This window comes from Saimiri boliviensis, chromosome 14, assembly GCF_048565385.1.
Source record: "Saimiri boliviensis isolate mSaiBol1 chromosome 14, mSaiBol1.pri, whole genome shotgun sequence".
NCBI classification, from domain to species: domain Eukaryota; kingdom Metazoa; phylum Chordata; class Mammalia; order Primates; family Cebidae; genus Saimiri; species Saimiri boliviensis.
Window position 1 is genome coordinate 42,273,879 of NC_133462.1, and position 17,754 is coordinate 42,291,632.

The 17,754-nt window shown below is 56.3% G+C and overlaps 3 protein-coding genes across 17 annotated transcripts in view; 1 reads left to right on the forward strand and 2 right to left on the reverse strand.

Moving 5' to 3' along the window:
• Positions 1 to 4,303, reverse strand: part of ANKRD24 (ankyrin repeat domain 24) — a 42,891-nt gene extending 38,588 nt beyond the window's left edge. For 3 of the 11 annotated variants that reach the window (XM_074384781.1, XM_074384780.1, XM_010349476.2), the window contains exons 1-2: positions 2,973 to 3,426; positions 4 to 75 (exon numbers count right to left, since the gene is read on the reverse strand). In XM_074384781.1, the coding sequence (XP_074240882.1) occupies positions 4 to 75; positions 2,973 to 3,296 (396 nt within the window). In that variant the 5' untranslated portion in view covers positions 3,297 to 3,426. Of the gene's footprint in view, positions 1 to 3; positions 76 to 2,553; positions 2,664 to 2,972; positions 3,430 to 3,462 lie in introns of those variants that run through there. The other 8 variants (XM_074384786.1, XM_010349474.2, XM_074384782.1 and 5 more) reach the window with 6 other exon arrangements.
• Positions 4,304 to 4,385: 82 nt separating this feature from the next.
• Positions 4,386 to 12,861, forward strand: SIRT6 (sirtuin 6). Of its 4 annotated transcripts, none has more exons than XM_074384788.1 (8): positions 4,386 to 4,535; positions 6,066 to 6,187; positions 7,184 to 7,372; positions 9,538 to 9,597; positions 11,055 to 11,150; positions 11,231 to 11,311; positions 11,839 to 11,962; positions 12,043 to 12,861. In XM_074384788.1, the coding sequence occupies exons 1-8, from the start codon at positions 4,434 to 4,436 to the stop codon at positions 12,370 to 12,372; spliced, it is 1,104 nt and encodes a 367-aa protein (XP_074240889.1). In that variant the 5' UTR covers positions 4,386 to 4,433; the 3' UTR covers positions 12,373 to 12,861. The 4 variants fall into 4 exon arrangements, with proteins under 4 accessions (XP_074240889.1, XP_074240890.1, XP_074240891.1 ...); XM_074384789.1 differs by having other exon boundaries at positions 4,386 to 4,499; XM_074384790.1 differs by having other exon boundaries at positions 11,879 to 11,962; positions 12,043 to 12,183.
• A 53-nt stretch (positions 12,862 to 12,914) lies between these two features.
• Positions 12,915 to 17,754, reverse strand: part of CREB3L3 (cAMP responsive element binding protein 3 like 3) — a 48,140-nt gene continuing 43,300 nt past the window's right edge. For both annotated transcript variants that reach the window (XM_010349468.3, XM_003938810.4), the window contains exons 7-10: positions 16,194 to 16,262; positions 15,572 to 15,656; positions 15,268 to 15,364; positions 12,915 to 15,094 (exon numbers count right to left, since the gene is read on the reverse strand). In XM_010349468.3, coding sequence (XP_010347770.1) covers positions 14,781 to 15,094; positions 15,268 to 15,364; positions 15,572 to 15,656; positions 16,194 to 16,262 — 565 coding nt within the window. In that variant the 3' untranslated portion in view covers positions 12,915 to 14,780. The remainder of the gene's footprint in view (positions 15,095 to 15,267; positions 15,365 to 15,571; positions 15,657 to 16,193; positions 16,263 to 17,754) is intronic.

Genomic DNA, 17,754 nt, shown 5'->3' on the forward strand with positions numbered 1-17,754 from the left:
CACCTCTGACTTCTTAAATCGTGCCCTGAGAGTCTTCATGGTTGGTATTCTGCGTTTCTCCTCTCCACAGGCCACCTGAGGAAGGGCAAGGGTGGGGGTAGGGTAAGGGACACCAATCCTGGTGGGCAGGAGGGTCCGTAGCCTCCCCATCCTCAAAAGGACTTCTTTTTCCTCCCTGACCAGTCCTGGCCCCTAGAGCAAGCCACAGACCTGCTCTATCTCCTACCTACTGTGTGTCCTTTGGGAGGTTACCAGACCTCTCTGTTTTACTTCCCTCATCTATAAAATGAGAGAAATGGTCCTTTCTTGGTCAGTTTTCAGTATGGCCCCTCCACAGAGCCTGGCCAAACATGAGGGGCTCAATAAATGCATGTCATTAGTATTTCCTGTTGCCCAAACAGATCGAGCCTTTTCTGGTCTCCTAACTTTTCTCTGTGTAGGTATTTCTGCTTAGAATGGGTTCTTTGTACTTCTCTGAACTCCTACTCATCCTCCAAAGCCCAGTTCCAAAATCCCTTGCCCTGATCAGCTTTGCCTCTGGTTCAGAAGCAGAGATCTAACTCACCAAATTGGGTTCCCGCCTACCCCGGTTTGGTGTCTTCCTCTGCCTCACCCCTGGCTCCACGGGCTGGAAGGGTCTGGGCTGATTCTGTCTTTTTCAACAGTCAGTGGATCCCTAGGGACTGAACCCAGGGCTGATGGCTCTCAGCACAGAGGCATGTTTGCTAGACAGTCAGAGAAAACCTCCACACAGCTAAGCCCCTTCACACCGGTGTGGCCTCTGTGTGACTGACAGCAATTCACCCATAGTGGGTGATGGTCTGGGACGATGGCTGCATGCATGCGCGTGATGTGAGCATGGGGCATGTTCACACATGCACATCTGTCAACCTGGGCCTGTTCTATGTTCAGCATGTGCAGGCACAGAGGTCAGGCAGGAATATCTCGAGGGGGTATGTTTTTTAAGGAGTGTGACTCTGGGGTCCTATGTCTGAAAGGGATCTCTGTGAATGAGAATCTATATTTGACTCTTACCAGGGAGTAGGGGTTGGGATGGCCTCTACCTGTCCACCTACCTACTTGTGAATTCTCCAAGCCACCCTTCCACCCATTTACCACCTATGTACTCACCTGGGCATTCAACCTCCCACCCAAGCACTGTACACCCACCCACTGGCCACCACCCACTAACTCACCCACCCGATTCAAGTTTCATGGTTCTTTTTTTTTGAGACGGAGTTTCGCTCTTGTTACCCAGGCTGGAGTGCAATGGCGCGATCTCGGCTCACCGCAACCTCCGCCTCTTGGGTTCAGACAATTCTCCTGCCTCAGCCTCCTGAGTAGCTGGGATTACAGGCACGCGCCACCATGCCCAGCTAATTTTTTGTATTTTTAGTGGAGATGGGGTTTCACCGTGTTGACCAGGATGGTCTCGATCTCTCGACCTCGTGATCCACCCGCCTCGGCCTCCCAAAGTGCTGGGATTACAGGCTTGAGCCACCGCGCCTGGCTCATGGTTCTTTATCACCCTTTAATTAGGCTTCACCCATGCATCCATCCACCCACCACCCGCACAAACACCCACCATCTGCCACCATTCATCCATCCACTCATCCATCCACCTATCCATCTGCCCAACCACCAATCCATCCATCCATCCATCCACCCATCCATCCATCCATCCATCCATCCATCCATCCATCCATCCATCCATCCACCCATCTATCCATGCATCCATCCATCCATCCCTCCCTCCCTCCATGCACTCAACCATCAATCCCTCCACCCATCTGCCTAACCAATCACCCACCCACCCACCTACCCATTCACTCATCCACCCATCCATCCACCTATCTATCTACCCAACCACCAATCCATCCCTCCATCCATCCACCCATCAATCCCTCCACCCATTCATCCATTCACCCACCCAATCACCCACCCACCCACCTACCCATCTACTTATCCACCCAACCATCCACTTATCTATCCCTCCATCCATCTACCCGACCACCAATCCATTCATCCACCCACCTGTCCATCCATCCACCCATCCATCCATGGATCCATCCCTTTATCTATCCACCCATCCATCCACCTATCAATCCACCCAACCACAAATCCATCCATCTATCCATCCATCTATCCAGGCATCCATCCCTCCCTCCCTCCATCCACCCAACCATCAATCCCTCCACCCATCCATCCATTCGCCCACCCAATCACCCATCCACCCACCTACACATCTACTTATCCACCCATCCACCCACTTATCTATCCCTCCATCCATCCACCCAGCCACCAATCCATTCATCCACCCACGCACCCGCCTGTCCATCCATCCACCCATCCATCCATGGATCCATCCATCCATCCATCCACTTATCCAACCCTCCATCGATTTGCCCAACCACCCAACCACCAATCCATCCATTTATCCACCTATCCACCTGTCCCTTCACCCATGCATCTACTCATCCATCCCTCCACCCACTCATCCATCCACCCATCCATCAATCCATCTATTCACCCACCCATCCACTCACCACCTACCCTTTTTTCTTCTATCCCTGACTGGAGGATTCAATCACACCCAAAGCAGGGGGTAATAAGATACCCAAGACAGGAGTTCACAGGCTGCTTGGGAGAAGACAATCCGTGGGCTTGGGGGAGGGAGAAACACATGCTAAATTTAGGGAGCTGTTTGCTGGAAGAGGTGATGGTAAATAAGAAGGGCCTGATGTCCAGGTGGGATGCTGAGCACCCGCCTTGGAGGATGCTAGGCAGGGCACAGGCCGGCAAGTGGGAAGTGCGTGCGTGAACGAGTGCATGTGTGTGTCGGGGTGCCTGGGCAGCTCAGAATCCCGGCTGGGACCCAGCATGGCTTCTTTCTCCCACACACAAGGGCTCAGGGGCCTGGGGCCCTAAGGGAACCTCCAACCTGGGCCTCTCCCACCTCCTTCCTCCCCTACCTCCTGCAGCTCCAGTGCCCCGAGCTCCCGGCCACAGTGCCCACTGCCGGCTCCGCTTACCCACTCCCAGCTGGGCCCCGAGAAGCTCCAGCCGCTCCACTCTGACACCTGATCAGCTCTGAGCGGGCGGCCGCCCCAGGGGGCTGGGGATGAGCCGAGGGAGGAGACAGGCTGGCAGCGGATTGCCTGTTGGCCAACTGGCTCTGGCGGGAAGACACCCACGATCTTCCCTATCATCACTGGACTGATTTCAGTTTCTGGAAGGAGCCACGCTCTTCCTGTCTTCTCAGCCTTTGCACTCGCTGTTTCCCCCACCGGTAACATTCTTTCTATATTTCAAGTCACTCCCAACTGGCTCTACCTGACTCATGCACTCTTTAGATCTTTGCTGCAACATCCCCTCCTCCAGGAAGCCCTCCCGTGAGCCCCCTCGCTGCCCTGTGCCCTCTGCATCCCCCATTGCACTGCAACCACACCATGTCACCATTACCTGGTCATATCTTTGTGTCCACCCCCAGCCACCAGGGCAGGGACGGTACCATCTTTGTTCCCCAGTGTGCCCAGTGCACAGTAGGTGCTCAACACATGATTCTTAAATAAGTCCTCCAGGCCACCAGCCCCAGTGACCATGAGCAGGACCTGTCCTGCAAAATTCAGAACCTCCACTTGTATGATATTCAGATAACTTGGCCCAGCGCGGTGGCTGACGCCTGTAATCCCCACTCTGGGAGGCCGAGGCGGGTGGATCACCTGAGGTGAGGGGTTCGAGACCAGCCTGGCCAACATGGTGAAGCCCCATCTCTGCTAAAAAACACAAAAATCAGAAAAAAAAAAAAAAAATTAGCTGGGCGCGGTGGTGGGCGTGTGTAATCCCAGCTATTCGGAAGGCAGAGGCAGGAGAAACGCTTGAACCCGGGAGGAGGTTGCAGTGAGCTGAGATTGCGCCACTGCATTCCAGCCTGGGCTACAAAGCGAGGCTGTCTTACCAAAAAAAAAAATTTTTTTTTCAGATAATTCAGGGTGGCATTCAAGACCCTTGGACTAGGGGGTCCCTGCTGCCTGGCACTGTCCTTATGGAATTTACTAACACGTAAAACGGGGTTATGGGGGGCATCGATAGCCTGTGTCCCTCATTTTAGAGGTGACTGGAGGACTCTCATGTAGGCGGCCGCTCCAATTTCCCGCTCGGGTGAGAGTAGGCGGCCGCCTCAATTTCCCGCTCGGGTCATCGGGCAGCCCCTTCCCAAACCCCGAGAATGCCTGCATCCAAGAAGGGGGTCTTCCTTCTGACAGCAGTTAACATGGCGCCCGCGGCGTCTGCACGCGGCGCATGCGCCTTGCCGAGGGAGGCTGGGTTCGCGGAACAGGAACGCGGCTCCTCCTTCCTCCCCGCCCCGCCCCGCTTCCGGCGGAAGCGGCCTCAACAAGCGAAACTTTATTGTTCCCGTGGGGGCGGCGAGGATGTCGGTGAATTACGCTGCGGGGCTGTCGCCGTATGCAGACAAGGGCAAGTGCGGCCTCCCCGAGGTGAGCGTATCCGGTGATCCCGAGGGTCGCTCCCAGGTCCGTAGGCCGGGAGGGTCCGGACGGCAGCAGGGCATTGTGGGAATATCAGGAGACACTGAGGCTAGACAATGGGAGGGACTTCCCAGTGAGGAAGGGGCGGGAAGTGACACCCCTGCGCACCCGGGGACGCGAACACGCCCAACTCGGTGGCCACCGGCCGGGGCTGATCGGAGAGAGCGGGGGCGTGTAGTTCCCGGAGGAGGGGACGGCAGACGCAAAGGCAGGGTGGTGGAATAAACGCACCTGGAGAACGATTAGGCCGGGGAGGTGTCCAGAGCCGGGCCAGGACGGGGCTCAAATACCAGGCTGGGGAGCTGGCACTTTCTCCTGAGGGGGATGGAGAAGGGTTTTGCCCAGGCGAGGGGTCTGGACAGAACGTGCCAGGAAGATCCCTCCAGCCACTCGGAGGGGAAGTGGAGGGATCCGCTGTCCCCTCCGCGCCCTCTGGGAGTCACTTCACTTCTGGGTCTCCATCTCCATCCTCTCTGCACACGAGGTGAAGGTGGCTCCATCCCATAAAGGCTGACCCATGCATTCCGAGTCTTGCATTTAGTGAGCGCTGATGGTGTGTGCCTGTCCAGAAGCCCCACTCTTCACTGCTGCTGTCCCTTTATTTATTTATTTACTTATTTTGGGACGGGATCTTGCTCTGTCACCCAGGCTGGAGCGCGGTGGCGCGATCTGGGCTCACTGTAACCTCCACCTCCCAGGTTCAAGCAGTTCTCCTGCCTCAGCCTCCCCAGTAGCTGGGATTACAGGCACGTGCCATCACGCCCGGCTAATTTTTGTATTTTTAGAAGAGACGGGGTTTCACCATGGCCAGGATGGTCTGGATCTCTTGACCTCGTGATCCGCCCTCCTCGGCCTCCCAAAGTGCTGGGATTACAGGCGAGAGCCACCGCGCCCGGCCTGTTAGTCACTTTATTCCACCAACACTGTTGGAGCACGTGCTATGGGTCAGGCACTTTCTAGGTAAGGGGGCCACAGTCAGGAGCAAGACAGGTTAACCCCTCTTTCTAATAAGGGAGACTGACTAGGGGTTGCATGGAAACCAGGTGGCCAAGGGGGGCGTCACTGTCACTGAAGTGACCTCTGAACCACAAGTTACAGGAGGTGAAGGAGGCATCCATGTGGGTATCTGGGGGAAGAGCACTCAAGGGTGTGGGGACAGCCTGTGCGGAGGTCTTGAAGCAGGACCGTGCCTGGCGTGATGGAGGAAGAGGGAGGAGGCCTCCCTGGGGGGCTGGATCAGAGTGAGTGAGGCGGGGTAAGGGAGGAGAAGAGGGTGTGGAGGGGGCAGGGCAGGTAGTGCAGGGGCTGGTGGGCCTTGGGCAGGGCTAGGGCTTTAACAAGGCAGGCGGGAGCCATGGAGGGCTGTAGGCAGAGGAGGCACATGAGGACAAGCTGCCTTTTCCAATCTATTTTCCTGCCCCAGGCAAGAATGGGACAGCTCAGTCTGTGGCTCGTGTATGGCCTTGCCACTTGCGGGACCTGTTTTGACCCCTCCATCTGCTCCTTCCCCTACAGATCTTCGACCCCCCAGAGGAGCTGGAGCGGAAGGTGTGGGAGCTGGCGAGGCTGGTCTGGCAGTCCTCCAATGTGGTGTTTCACACGGGGGCCGGCATCAGCACCGCCTCTGGCATCCCCGACTTCAGGTCTGTGAGTGTGCAGGGGACATCGAGGCAAGGGCCACCAGCCTGCCACGGCCTTCCCTGTGAGCCACACACAACTAGGCATTAGGGCCAATCCATCTTCCTTCCTTCTGGATGTGTCCTGGGCAGCGGGGATGGGTGATACCCCCTCCCTTTAGGATGTGTCCCTTGAAGTCCCAACCAGCATTCCACTCACCCCCTTGGCCTGATCACACCTGGCTGCAAAAACAAAAAACAAAAACCAGAATTCCAAGGTGTGAATTTCTCCTCTTTCTCTTCTTCCGTAACCTGCTGTGGCTCCCCTTTGCCAGGCAGTAAGAATTCTGAATTCCTGGTGCTGGAAGCTGAAGCCCTTTCTTCCTGCCCAGCCCTGAATCACCTCTCCAGCGTCAGCCCCTCCTGCACCTGCTACAGCCCCCAAAACACTTGCGTTTTCTCCTAAACTCATAGGTTCTTCCCAGCACCCTGGCGTCTGTTTACCCCTTCTGTCTGATACTCCCTCTCACCCTTCAAGAGGTGCTCAGACTCCTCCAGGGAACCCTTCCATGTGCCCCAGGATCCCCACCACCTCCACTGGGCTTCCCCAGGTCCAGGTGCCTCCTCTGGTCCAGGCTTGACCCTGTGGGGCCAGAGGGTCTGTGTCCACCTGTCTCCCCCAAGATCAAGGACTTCTGGAGGGCAGGGCTTGGGTCCATGTGACCATCCAGGCTCAGGACAGCAGCAACAAAGTTGGTTGAGCTGAATAAGTCATTTTTGCCTTCGTGTGAATTCATCGCTCTCTCTCTGTCTCTCCCTCTGTCTGTCTCCAATTCTGTCTCTAACTTGGATTTCTTTAACTCGTTGTATCTCTGTCTTATTCTGTCTCCCTCTCCCTGTTCTTCCAAATGTACCCTCTATTTCTTTCTGACTCTGTCTCTTGATTTTCTCTTTCTCCAATTTTCTCCCTCTCTTTTTCTGTTCCCCTCTCCCCCTCCATCTCTCCCCGCCTGCCACCTTCAGGGGTCCCCACGGAGTCTGGACCATGGAGGAGCGGGGCCTGGCCCCCAAGTTCGACACCACCTTTGAGAGCGCGCGGCCCACGCAGACCCACATGGCATTGGTGCAGCTGGAACGTGTGGGCCTCCTCCGCTTCCTGGTCAGCCAGAACGTGGACGGGCTCCATGTGCGCTCCGGCTTCCCCAGGTAACACCCTGGCCCCGCCCCCCAGGAATGCTTGGGGCTCCACAAACCGTGTTTGCATTTTTAGGGGGAGAGTCCCCTTTTCCTCGTTCTCTAAGATTCCAGCCCTGAGCTCTCTGGGTCTTTCTTGTCCTACTGTGTGGAGGCTTCTGAGTCCCATGGCTCAGAGCTGTCCCCACCGGAGTCAGAGGCAGAATTTCCTTTGGGGTGGGGCTCGGGGAGGAAAGCTCTCAGGGTCTAGAAGTTGCAGTTTTATTTTTGTTTTTGTTTTAAGACAAAGTCTTGCTCTGTCACCCAGGCTGGAGTGCAATGGTATGATCTCAGCTCACTGCAACCTCCGCCTCCCACGTTCAAGTGATTGCCTCAGCCTCCTGAGTAGCTGGGATTACAGATGCCCACCCCCATGCCCAGCTAATTTTTATATTTTTAGTAGAGACGGGGTTTCACCACGTTGGCCAGGCTGGTCTCGAATTCCTGACCTCAGGTAATTCACCCGCCTCGGCCTCCCACAGTGCTGGGATGACAGGCGTGAGCCACCGCACCCGGCTGTTGTGTTTTTAGTATCCACCTTTTTTTTTTTTTTTTTTTTTGAGATGGAGTTTCGCTCTTGTTACCCAGGCTGGAGTGCAATGGCACGATCTCGGCTCACCACAACCTCCGCCTCCTGGGCTCAGGCAATTCTCCTGCCTCAGCCTCCTGAGTAGCTGGGATTACAGGCACGTGCCACCATGCCCAGCTCATTTTTTGTATTTTTAGTAGAGACAGGGTTTCACCATGTTGACCAGGATGGTCTCGATCTCTCGACCTCGTGATCCACCCGCCTCAGCCTCCCAAAGTGCTGGGATTACAGGCTTGAGCCACTGCGCCCGGCCTGTATCCACCTTTATTAATATCTACCTTTATTTGTGTGATACTGAGCATGAACACTACTGTGGGGCAGGCTGGTTTCATATTAAAAGTGTGGCCCTCCCCTGCCTCTCTTTGTTGGGCCTCACCCTGGGGCAACCAGTGACAGCCAGGTGGGTGTTGAGAGGAGCAGATGGGCACCCAGGGATGAGGAGCGAGGAAGAAATTTTTCTCTGCTTATAAAAGCAAAGGGGGGCAGGGTGTGGTGGCTCACACCTGTAACCCCAGCATTCTGGGAGGCCGAGGCGGGTAGATCACCTGAGGTCAGCAATTCAAGACCAGCTTGGCCAACATGGTAAAACCCTGTCTCTACTAAAAATACAAAAAAAAAAAAATTACCTGGGTGTGGTGGAGGGTGCCTGTATTCCCAGCTCCTCGGGAGGCTGAGGCAGGAGAATCACTTGAACCAGGGAGTTAGAGGTTGCGGTGAGCGAGATGGTGCCATTGCACTCCAGCCTCCTGACAGAGCAAGACTCTGTCTCAAAAATAGATAAATAAATTAATTAAATAAATAAAGCTGCCGGGCGAGGTGGCTCACACCTGTAATCCCAGCACTCTGGGAGGCCGAGGCGAATGGATCACCTGAGGTCAGGAGTTGGAGATCAGCCTGACCAACATGGTGAAACCCCATCTCTACTAAAAGTACAAAACATTAGCCAGGTGTGATAGCAGGTACCTGTAATTCCAGCTACTCAGGAGGCTGAGGCAGGAGAATCACTTGTACCCAGGAGGCAGAGGTTGCAGTGAACTGAGATCGTGCCACTGCACTCCAGCCTGAGGGGCAGAGCGAGACTCTGTCTTAGGAAAAAAAAAAAAAAAAAAAGAAATACATAAATGAAGCTGGGATTGGATCTCAGGTTTCACTCCCTCTGGAGCCTGGGCCTTAGCACTCTGCCTCTGTGTTTTCCATTATAAACTGGGAATTCCTATTCCTGGGTCTCTGACCTGGTGACAACAAGAGATTCCCATATGCTCTTGGTGGGGGACGGGGATTTTGTGAGTAGAATGGGCTTCCCGTCATCTAAGGTGGGTTCAGCCACAGGGGTTCATGATTTCTTGGGTTCAGAGAGGTTGGGCCACTTGCCCAGAGATGCACAGCAGGTGAATGGTAGAGCCAGGAGCTAGAAGAGCCAGAAAGAAGTTGATGTTGTGGGAGAGGAGTCAGGGAAGGCTTCCTGGAGGAGGGGCTTAGCACCAGCCCCAAAGCCTGGGCATCCAGGGAACCCTCCTCACCATCGAGCCTCTTCCTTCTCCTCTCACAGGGACAAACTGGCAGAGCTTCATGGGAACATGTTCGTGGAAGAATGTGCCAAGTGTAAGACGTGAGTGCCACGTGGGGTCGGGGCGGGGTCTTGGCTGCCCCCAGCTGGGTGCACCAGGTGGGCCATGCAGCCACCATCCCTCCCCAGGGCGGGTCAGAGGGGGTTGGGGGTCGAATTTGATGTCCCAGAGACCCAGAGGGTATGGGGGAACTGGGTGTGACCCTCCTGGGGGGTCTGAGGGTCGTCCCATTCTCCTGGGGGGTCTGGGGGTCATCCCTTCCTCCTGCGGGGATGTGAGGATTATCCCTTCCTCCTGGGGGGATGTCAGAGAATCACTCTGTCCTCTTGGGGAGTCTGAGAGTCATCCCTCCCTCCTGGAGGGTCTGAGGGTCATCCCTCCCTCCTGGAGGGATTTGAGGGACATGCCTTCCTCCTGGGGAGTTACATCCAGTGTTCTGGCACTGCCATAGCACCCTGCAGATGAGCAGCTTAGAACAATAGAAATTTGTGATCTCACAGTTCTGGGAACCAGAAGTCCAAAATCCAAGTGTCTGCACGGTCGTGCCCCTCTGCAACCTGTTGGGAGGATTTTTCCTGCCTCTTCCTGGCTGCCGGCGGCGGCCAGACCCCCTTGGTGGTCCTGGGCTTACAGCTACAGGGGCCTGCTTATCTCCATTTTTCTCCTCTGTTTTTTATTTTTATACACATAGGGTCTCACTGTGTTGCCCAGGGTGGTCTCCAACTCCTGGCCTCAAATGATCCTCCTGCCTCGTCCTCCCAAAGTGCTGGGATTATAGGCGAAAGCCCCGGAGGCTGGTCCTGTATAACAGTTAAAGTCGCCGGGCGCGGTGGCTTAAGCCTGTAATCCCAGCACTTTGGGAGGCCGAGGCGGGTGGATCACGAGGTCGAGAGATCGAGACCATCCTGGTCAACGTGGTGAAACCCCCATCTCTACTAAAAATACAAAAAATTAGCTGGGCATGGTGGCACGTGCCTGTAATCCCAGCTACTCAGGAGGCTGAGGCAGGAGAATTGCTTGAACCCAGGAGGCGGAGGTTGCGGTGAGCCGAGATCGCGCCATTGCACTCCAGCCTGGGTAACAAGAGCGAAACTCCGTCTCAAAAAAAAAAAAAACAACAACAGAAAAAAAAACAGTTAAAGTCAGGAAAAGTAAAGGGGACACGGCCTTCTCCAGTCCCTGGTTTGAATCCAGACCCAGCCTGTTGCCCCCAAGCTCTAATTGTTCTGTTTCTCCTGGTCCGGGATGCCCTGCGGGGTCCCATCCCCAGCCCCTTTGTCCTGGACCTTTTCCTACCTTTGTTTTCTGTGCTCTGGGCACTGAGCAGCATCCCGGCCTGATGTTCACGGAAGGCTCCTCCTTCTGCATCGCTCGCTGCTGACTTCTGGCCACCTGTCCACCCCAACGCCTCCCTGGGAGAATGTCCCCCTAGAAACAGCACAAGAGACACCCCTGGGGGCTGACGCGGCCCCGGCCTTCCCCTTGCTCCCTGACACAGGCAGTACGTCCGGGACACGGTCGTGGGCAGCATGGGCCTGAAGGCCACGGGTCGGCTCTGCACCGTGGCTAAGGCGAGGGGGCTGCGGGCCTGCAGGTGAGCGACCCTGCCCATGCCCTGGGCTCCAGGGGAGGCTACGAGGCCCCTTTGGACTCTTCCCAGCTTCCTCATTGCAGGGGGGAGCTGAGGGACACCATCCTAGACTGGGAGGACTCCCTGCCGGACCGGGACCTGGCGCTCGCCGATGAGGCCAGCAGGTCTGACCCCCCCAGGGAGCCCACAGTGGGGCGGGCTGGGGAGATGGCAGAAATACAGCCAGCTGCAGTATGGGGGCAGGAGCTCCAGCTCAGAGGCAGTAAGAGGGTGCTTCCTGGAGGAGGTGGGCCATGCCAGCGACTGCACGCACACACACACACACACACACACACGCACACTTCTCACTATGGTTCTGGGTGGATGCTGCACAAGGAAACAGAAGCTTCAGCCACGCGACTCCTCTAGCCAATGCTGCCCAGCCTGGAGGTGACTGAGCCAGGGTCCCACCCTAGGGTTCCAAGCTGTTACCACACTGCCATTCTCTCCAGAACGATCAATGACCCTGCTAGCGGGCAGCAGAGGAGAGGGGGTGGGATCCTGAAGCCTGGCTCTGGAGTGGGGCCAGTCTTGACCACCCGGGTGAGCACAGAGGACCTAGGTGTGAGCTGGATCCCATGGCCGGCTCGGGATGTTGGCCTGAGCGGGGCTGGAGAGGGGATCAGACTCAGCCCACACTCCCTGGCCCCAGGAACGCCGACCTGTCCATCACCCTGGGCACGTCGCTGCAGATCCGACCCAGCGGGAATCTACCACTGGCCACCAAGCGCCGGGGAGGCCGCCTGGTCATCGTCAATCTGCAGCCCACCAAGCATGTAGGTGTCTGAGCCCACCCTGCCCAGGGCTCCCATGCACCCTCTGCCACCGACGCCTGACCCATCCCAACTCCCGGCAGGACCGTCACGCAGACCTCCGAATCCATGGGTACGTTGACGAAGTCATGACCCGGCTCATGAAGCACCTCGGGCTGGAGATCCCCCCCTGGGACGGTCCCCGTGTGCTGGAGAGGGCGCTGCCGCCCCTGCCCCGCCCGCCTGCCCCCAAGCTGGAGTCCAAGGAGGAATCCCCCACCCGGATCAACGGCTCTGTCCCCGCCAGCCACAAGCAGGAGCCCTGTGCCCAGCACAACGGCTCAGAGCCCGACAGCCCCAAACGGGAGCGGCCCGCCAGCCCTGCACCCCACAGACCCCCAAAAAGGGTGAAGGCTGAGGTGGTCCCCAGCTGACCAGGGTGCTCGGGGAGGGCGGGGCTTTTTGTAGAAACTGTCGATTCTTTTTCTCTCGTGGTCTCACTTTGTCACTTGTCTCTTTCCCCCGGGAAACCTCAGGGCTCTGAGAGCTGCGCTCCAGGGGTCGCACCTGCCCTCCAAGGTCTCTCCCTGGGCTCCACGGGCCTCTGGTGGGGGTCTGGGAAGAAACCACACCCCAGGGCTGACAGCTGAGCTCCTGCTATACCCCAGCCTCTGACTCAGGGTGTTGTTGGGAGGTGTGGCTGGGCCCTCCCTGGTCTCTAGTCTAAACAGGAGTGACCTCTCTCTGGGCCCCCCACACCCCACCCACTCCTCCTCCATGGGCCCTGCAGAAGGGGAGACCCACTTCAAAGTGGGGGACACAGCAGAGGCTGGTACTGCCTTTGGAGCTGGAGAGAGGGAGACATGGGTCCACCAGGCTTCTGGAAAAGTCTTCAATGCAATAAAAACAGAACTTCCTTCTTGCGTCTCAGAATCATTATTTTTTTGAGCTGGAGCCTTGCTCTGTCACCAAGGCTGGAATGCAGTGGTGTGATCTCAGTTCACTACAGCCTTCACCTCCTGGGATTCTCCTGCCTCAGCCTCCCAAGTAGCTGGGTTTATAGGTGTTTGCCACCACAGCTAGCTAATTGTTTGCATTTTTGTAGAGACAGGGTCTCACTATGTGGCCCATGCTGGTCTTGAACTCCTGGGCTCAAGCAGTCAAGCCGCCTCCACATCCCAAAGTGCTGGACTTACAGGCATCCAGTAAGTGTTTAAATTCCAAATTTGGCCGGGCGTGGTGGCTCATGCCTGTAATCCAAGCACTTTGGAGGCCAAGGCAGGTGGATCACCTGAGGTCGAGCGAGTTCAAGACCAGCCTGACCAACATGGTGAAACCCAGTTTTTTAAAAAAATAAATAAATAAATTCCAAATTTGTGGTAGGTCCTCGCCCTCCTGGGTCAGGAGTTCGTGGTCCCCTCCTCCCTGGACCCTCTGCCTGTGCTCCGTTGCAATCCCTGCCCCTCAAGCCCAGGGTGGGGAACAAGGGCTTCCCTCTCCCCCAACCCCGCCTCTGGAGGGATCAGGCCAGTTTTCTGATGAAGTCGACATGGCAGCTGGCATTTTCTGAGCACCCAGTCTGTAGTTATGCACTTACGAGCGGCGTTTTCTTGTTTCACATTTGCCCCAGGCTCTGAGCCCCTTTCTGTCCTTTGTCACGCACAGCCCACAGTGGGGGCAATGCCACAGAAGGGCGCAGGCGCAGCCAGGTTCCACCCTCCCCAGCTGTGACCTTGGGTAGTCCCTCCCTGAAACCTCCGTATCCTGACCGGCAAAACGAGCAGGGTGGGCCGCCCAGATCCCCAGGAAGGCAGCTGCCTTCCCCGCAAGCCAGGCGCACACACCCTGAAAGCGCGTCCCGGGCTCCCGGCGCTTGGCCCACTGCCGCTCTCCAAGGTGCTGAAGCCACGCCCGGCGCCTCTCCCGCTGCTGCTCCAGCGCAGGGATCTGGCAGGGGCGTGGAGCCCACATCTCACTCCCCTATCCCAGGCTGGCCCAACCCCTCATTCTAGGGAGTGGCGGAGCCCCCAGACTCCGCCTCTACCCCAAAACAAGGTTCTGTCAAAATATTTTATTTTGAATTGGGCAGTCTTAGAAAAGGTGGGTGATGGTGAGCCTTGGCTGCTCCGAAGACCAGGGCGTACCCGGGGCTCCGGAGCCAGGGTCCCTGCAGTCTCGGCGGCTTCCTCCTCCCAGTGTGCGAGGGAGGCCCGGGGGGATCCCTGGGGGGGAGTTGCTGGGCATCTGTCTGTCTGTCCGGATCTATTTCAGGCTGCGTCTGTCTGTCTGTCTGGGTCTGTTTCAGGCTGTGTCCTGTCTGTCCACACCCGTTTCAGGCTGTCTGTCTGTCTGTCTGTGCTGGTTTGTTACAGGCTGTGTCTGTCTGTCTGTCCACATCAGTTTCAGGCTATCTGTCTGTCTGTCTGTGCTGGTCTGTTTCAGGCTATGTCTGTCTGTTCTTCCACATCTGCTTCAGGCTGTCTGTCTCTCTGCCTGTGTGGGTTTGTTTCAGGCTGTGTCTGTCTGTCTGTGTCTGTTTCAGGCAGTGTCTGTCTGTCTGTCCAGGTCTTTTTCAGGCTGTGTGTCTGCTCATTGCTTCGGCGTCTGGCTCTGTGTGTATTTCCTGGGCCCCATGGCCCTCTCTTTGTCCGTGTCTGAGTGTCAGTTCCTGCGTGGGCCTCAGTCAGGCTCTGGGTGTGTGGCTATGAGCTGTGTCTCCCCATCCTGGCATGTCTGACAGGATCTCTGCCTCACTTCCCATCCCCAGGTGGGTCGCCGTCCAGTACAGCACCCCCAAGGCGCCTCTGGTCAGAGGGGCCTGGGAGCACAGTCCTGATGGAGCTCACAGCTCATCCCCCGCCGCCTCCAGCCCTGCACGTCCGGAGCCAGTGCTTGGCCCGGGTGCCACCCAGTCTAGCAGGGCGACCTCGCCCAGCCCCTCCGTCTTGTTCCTCAGGACCAGGCTGGCATTGTCCAGCTCCTCCATCGAATTGGTCAGGTCCGCGGTGTCCCGGAAGCCCCAGGCTGCCCTGGGGCTGCCTGGAGACCCTTCTTTGGGTTTGTCAGCCTCAGGTCGGGGTCCAGGGGCCTCAGAGCCCAGCAGAGCATCAGGGGCCACGCGGGAGGCAGCATCATTGTGCAAAGTTCTGGAGAAGACTGATTGGGGAAGGAGTGTGTCATAGGAGGCAAGGCAAAGGTGCAGTCCTGCGCTCCCTTCCCTGGCCTCAGCCTCAGGGAATGGGGAACAGGGGTCTTCTCCCCCTACCCAGAGGCCCCAGATGGGGACTTGGGGAGCCCAGACAAAGGTTTCAAAGGCAGGGATCCCCTACCTCGCACAGGCGCAAAGTCCCCAGGGCTCTTGGCTTTGTTGGAGGCAAAAGGGCTGATGGAGGGGAGGATGATGAGGGCGAAGGACAGTAGCAGGACCTGGGGGAGACAGCAGCAGGGTCACCCCCTCCCTACTGTCCCCTGCAAGCACCTTCATCCCACACGCAGGGAGACTGAGGCCCCAAAGACAAGACTGGTTCATCCTTGAGCTGGGACATGAGGGGAGCTTGGACACACTGTCACCTCCCCATGGGCATGTCTGCCAAAGCCTAGGTCCCCAGCTTTCCTGGGGGTGCCAGGACTCACCGCAACACAGGTCCCTGTCTGGGCTGACTTGCTGGTGGACTGCACCACGATGGCCTGGAGTTTCTTCAGCTGCTCCAAGAGGGACCTTAGAGGGACAGGCAGGCCAGTGCTAAGCCCTACAGGGCCTCAGTCCTGCTTCTCGTCCACTTCTGGGATCCCCCAGCCCCACTAAAGTCCAAATTCCATCCATCCTTCAAGGGCCTCCTACTCTATTTTTATTTATTTATTTATTTTTGAGACACAGTCTTGCTCTGCTGCCCAGGCTGGAGTGCAGTGGCACAATCTCTGTCTCGCTGGTTCAAGAGATTCTCCTGCCTCAGCCTCACCAGTGACTATAGCTAGGATTATAGGCACGTGTCACCATGCCCAGCTAATTTTTGTATTTTTAGTAGAGACAGGGTTTCACCATGTAGGCCAGGCTGGTTTCAAACTCCTGACCTCAGGGGATTCGCCCTCCTTGGCCTCCCAAAGTGCTGGGATGACAGGCGTGAACCACTGCGCCTGGTTCATAGATGGAACTCATTCCCTACTTCACTCCGCCATCAGGTAGGCTCTTTGCTCTTCCCGCAAGGGACTCTGGGATTGCTTCACTGTCCTCTGCCCTGAAGGAACCCAGACTCACAGATTTTGCTTCTCAAGATGCAAGACCTTCCTCTGTAACTCCTGATTCTGAGCAGTGCAAGCTGACATCCTGAAAGGACAAAGATACAGTGACATTCAGAACACACCAGTCACCAGCTGGCCCCATTGACCTCTCCTGGGGAGGCCTCACATTACTAGCAAGGAACACAAGGCCAGAGAGGGGATGTCGTTCATCCAAGGTTACTCTGCATGTCAGACGGGGCCGGGATTTGAACCCACATCTGCCTGGTTCCTAAGTTTCATCTCTGCTTTAATGTTCATTAATGCTCATTCAAAGTTGAACCCCCTGGCCGGGCGAGGTGGTTCATGCCCATAATCCCAGCACTTTGGGAGCCCAAGGCAGGCACATCACAAGGTCAGGAGTTCAAGATCAGCCTAACCAATATAGTGAAACTCTGTTTCTACTACAAATACAAACAAACAAAAATTAGCTGGGTGTAGTGGCACAGGCCTGCAATCCCAGCTACTCAGGAAGCCTAGGCAGGAGAGTTGCTTAAACCCAGGAGGCGGAGGTTGCAGTGAGCAGAGATTGCGCAACTGCACTCCAGCCTAGGCGACAGAGCAAAACTCCATCTCAAAAATAAAAAGGCCAGCTCGGTGGTCACATCTGTTGTCCCCACATTTCGGGAGGCCAAGACGGGCAGGTCACGAGGTCAGGAGAGCACGACCATCCTGGCCAACAGGGTGAAACCTCATCTCTACTAAAAAAATACAGAAAAAAAAATTAGCCAGGCATGGTGGTGGGTGCCTGGTAACCCCAGCTACTGTGGAGGCTGAGGCACATGAATCATTTGAACCTGGGAGGCGGAATTTGCAGTGAGCTGAGATCACACCGCTGCACTCAAGGCTGGCCACAGAGCAAGACTCCATCTCAAAAAAAAAAAAAAAAAATTAGTGGGGCATGGTGGTGCATGTCTGTAATTCCATCTACTGGGAAGGCTGAGGCCAGATAATTGCTTGAACCCGGCAAGCAGAGGTTGCAGTGAGCTGAGATTAGCCATTGCATTCCAGCCTGGGCAATAAGAATGAAACACTGTGTCAAAAGAAAAGAAAAAAGAAAAGAAGCTGAATCCCCTGGATCAGGAATGGAATGCCAAATACAGTCAGTGACATTTCCAGAAAATGAAATGTCAGGACACCCAGGCATCCTGGGAAATCCAAGTTACAACCCTCCCCCTGCCCATGACCTTTGGCCCAGCCACTTCACTCTCCAACCTTAGTCTTCCTGTCAGTAAAATAGGATACAATTACCCAGGAGGTGGGGAGAGAATGACCCTGGATGAAGATGATCAGGAGCTGAGCAGATCGCATTAAGAAAGAGGACAGCTAGCTGGGAATGGTGGTCCATGCCTGTAATCCCAGCACCTTGGGAGAGCGAGGCAGGTGGATCACCTGAGGTGAGTTTTTCGAAACCACCCTGGCCAACACAGCGAAACCCCATCTCTACTAAAAGAACAAAAATTAGCCAGGTATGTTGGCAGGTGCCTGTAATCTCAGCTACTCAGGAGGCTGAGGCAAGAGAATTGCTTGAACCTGGAAGG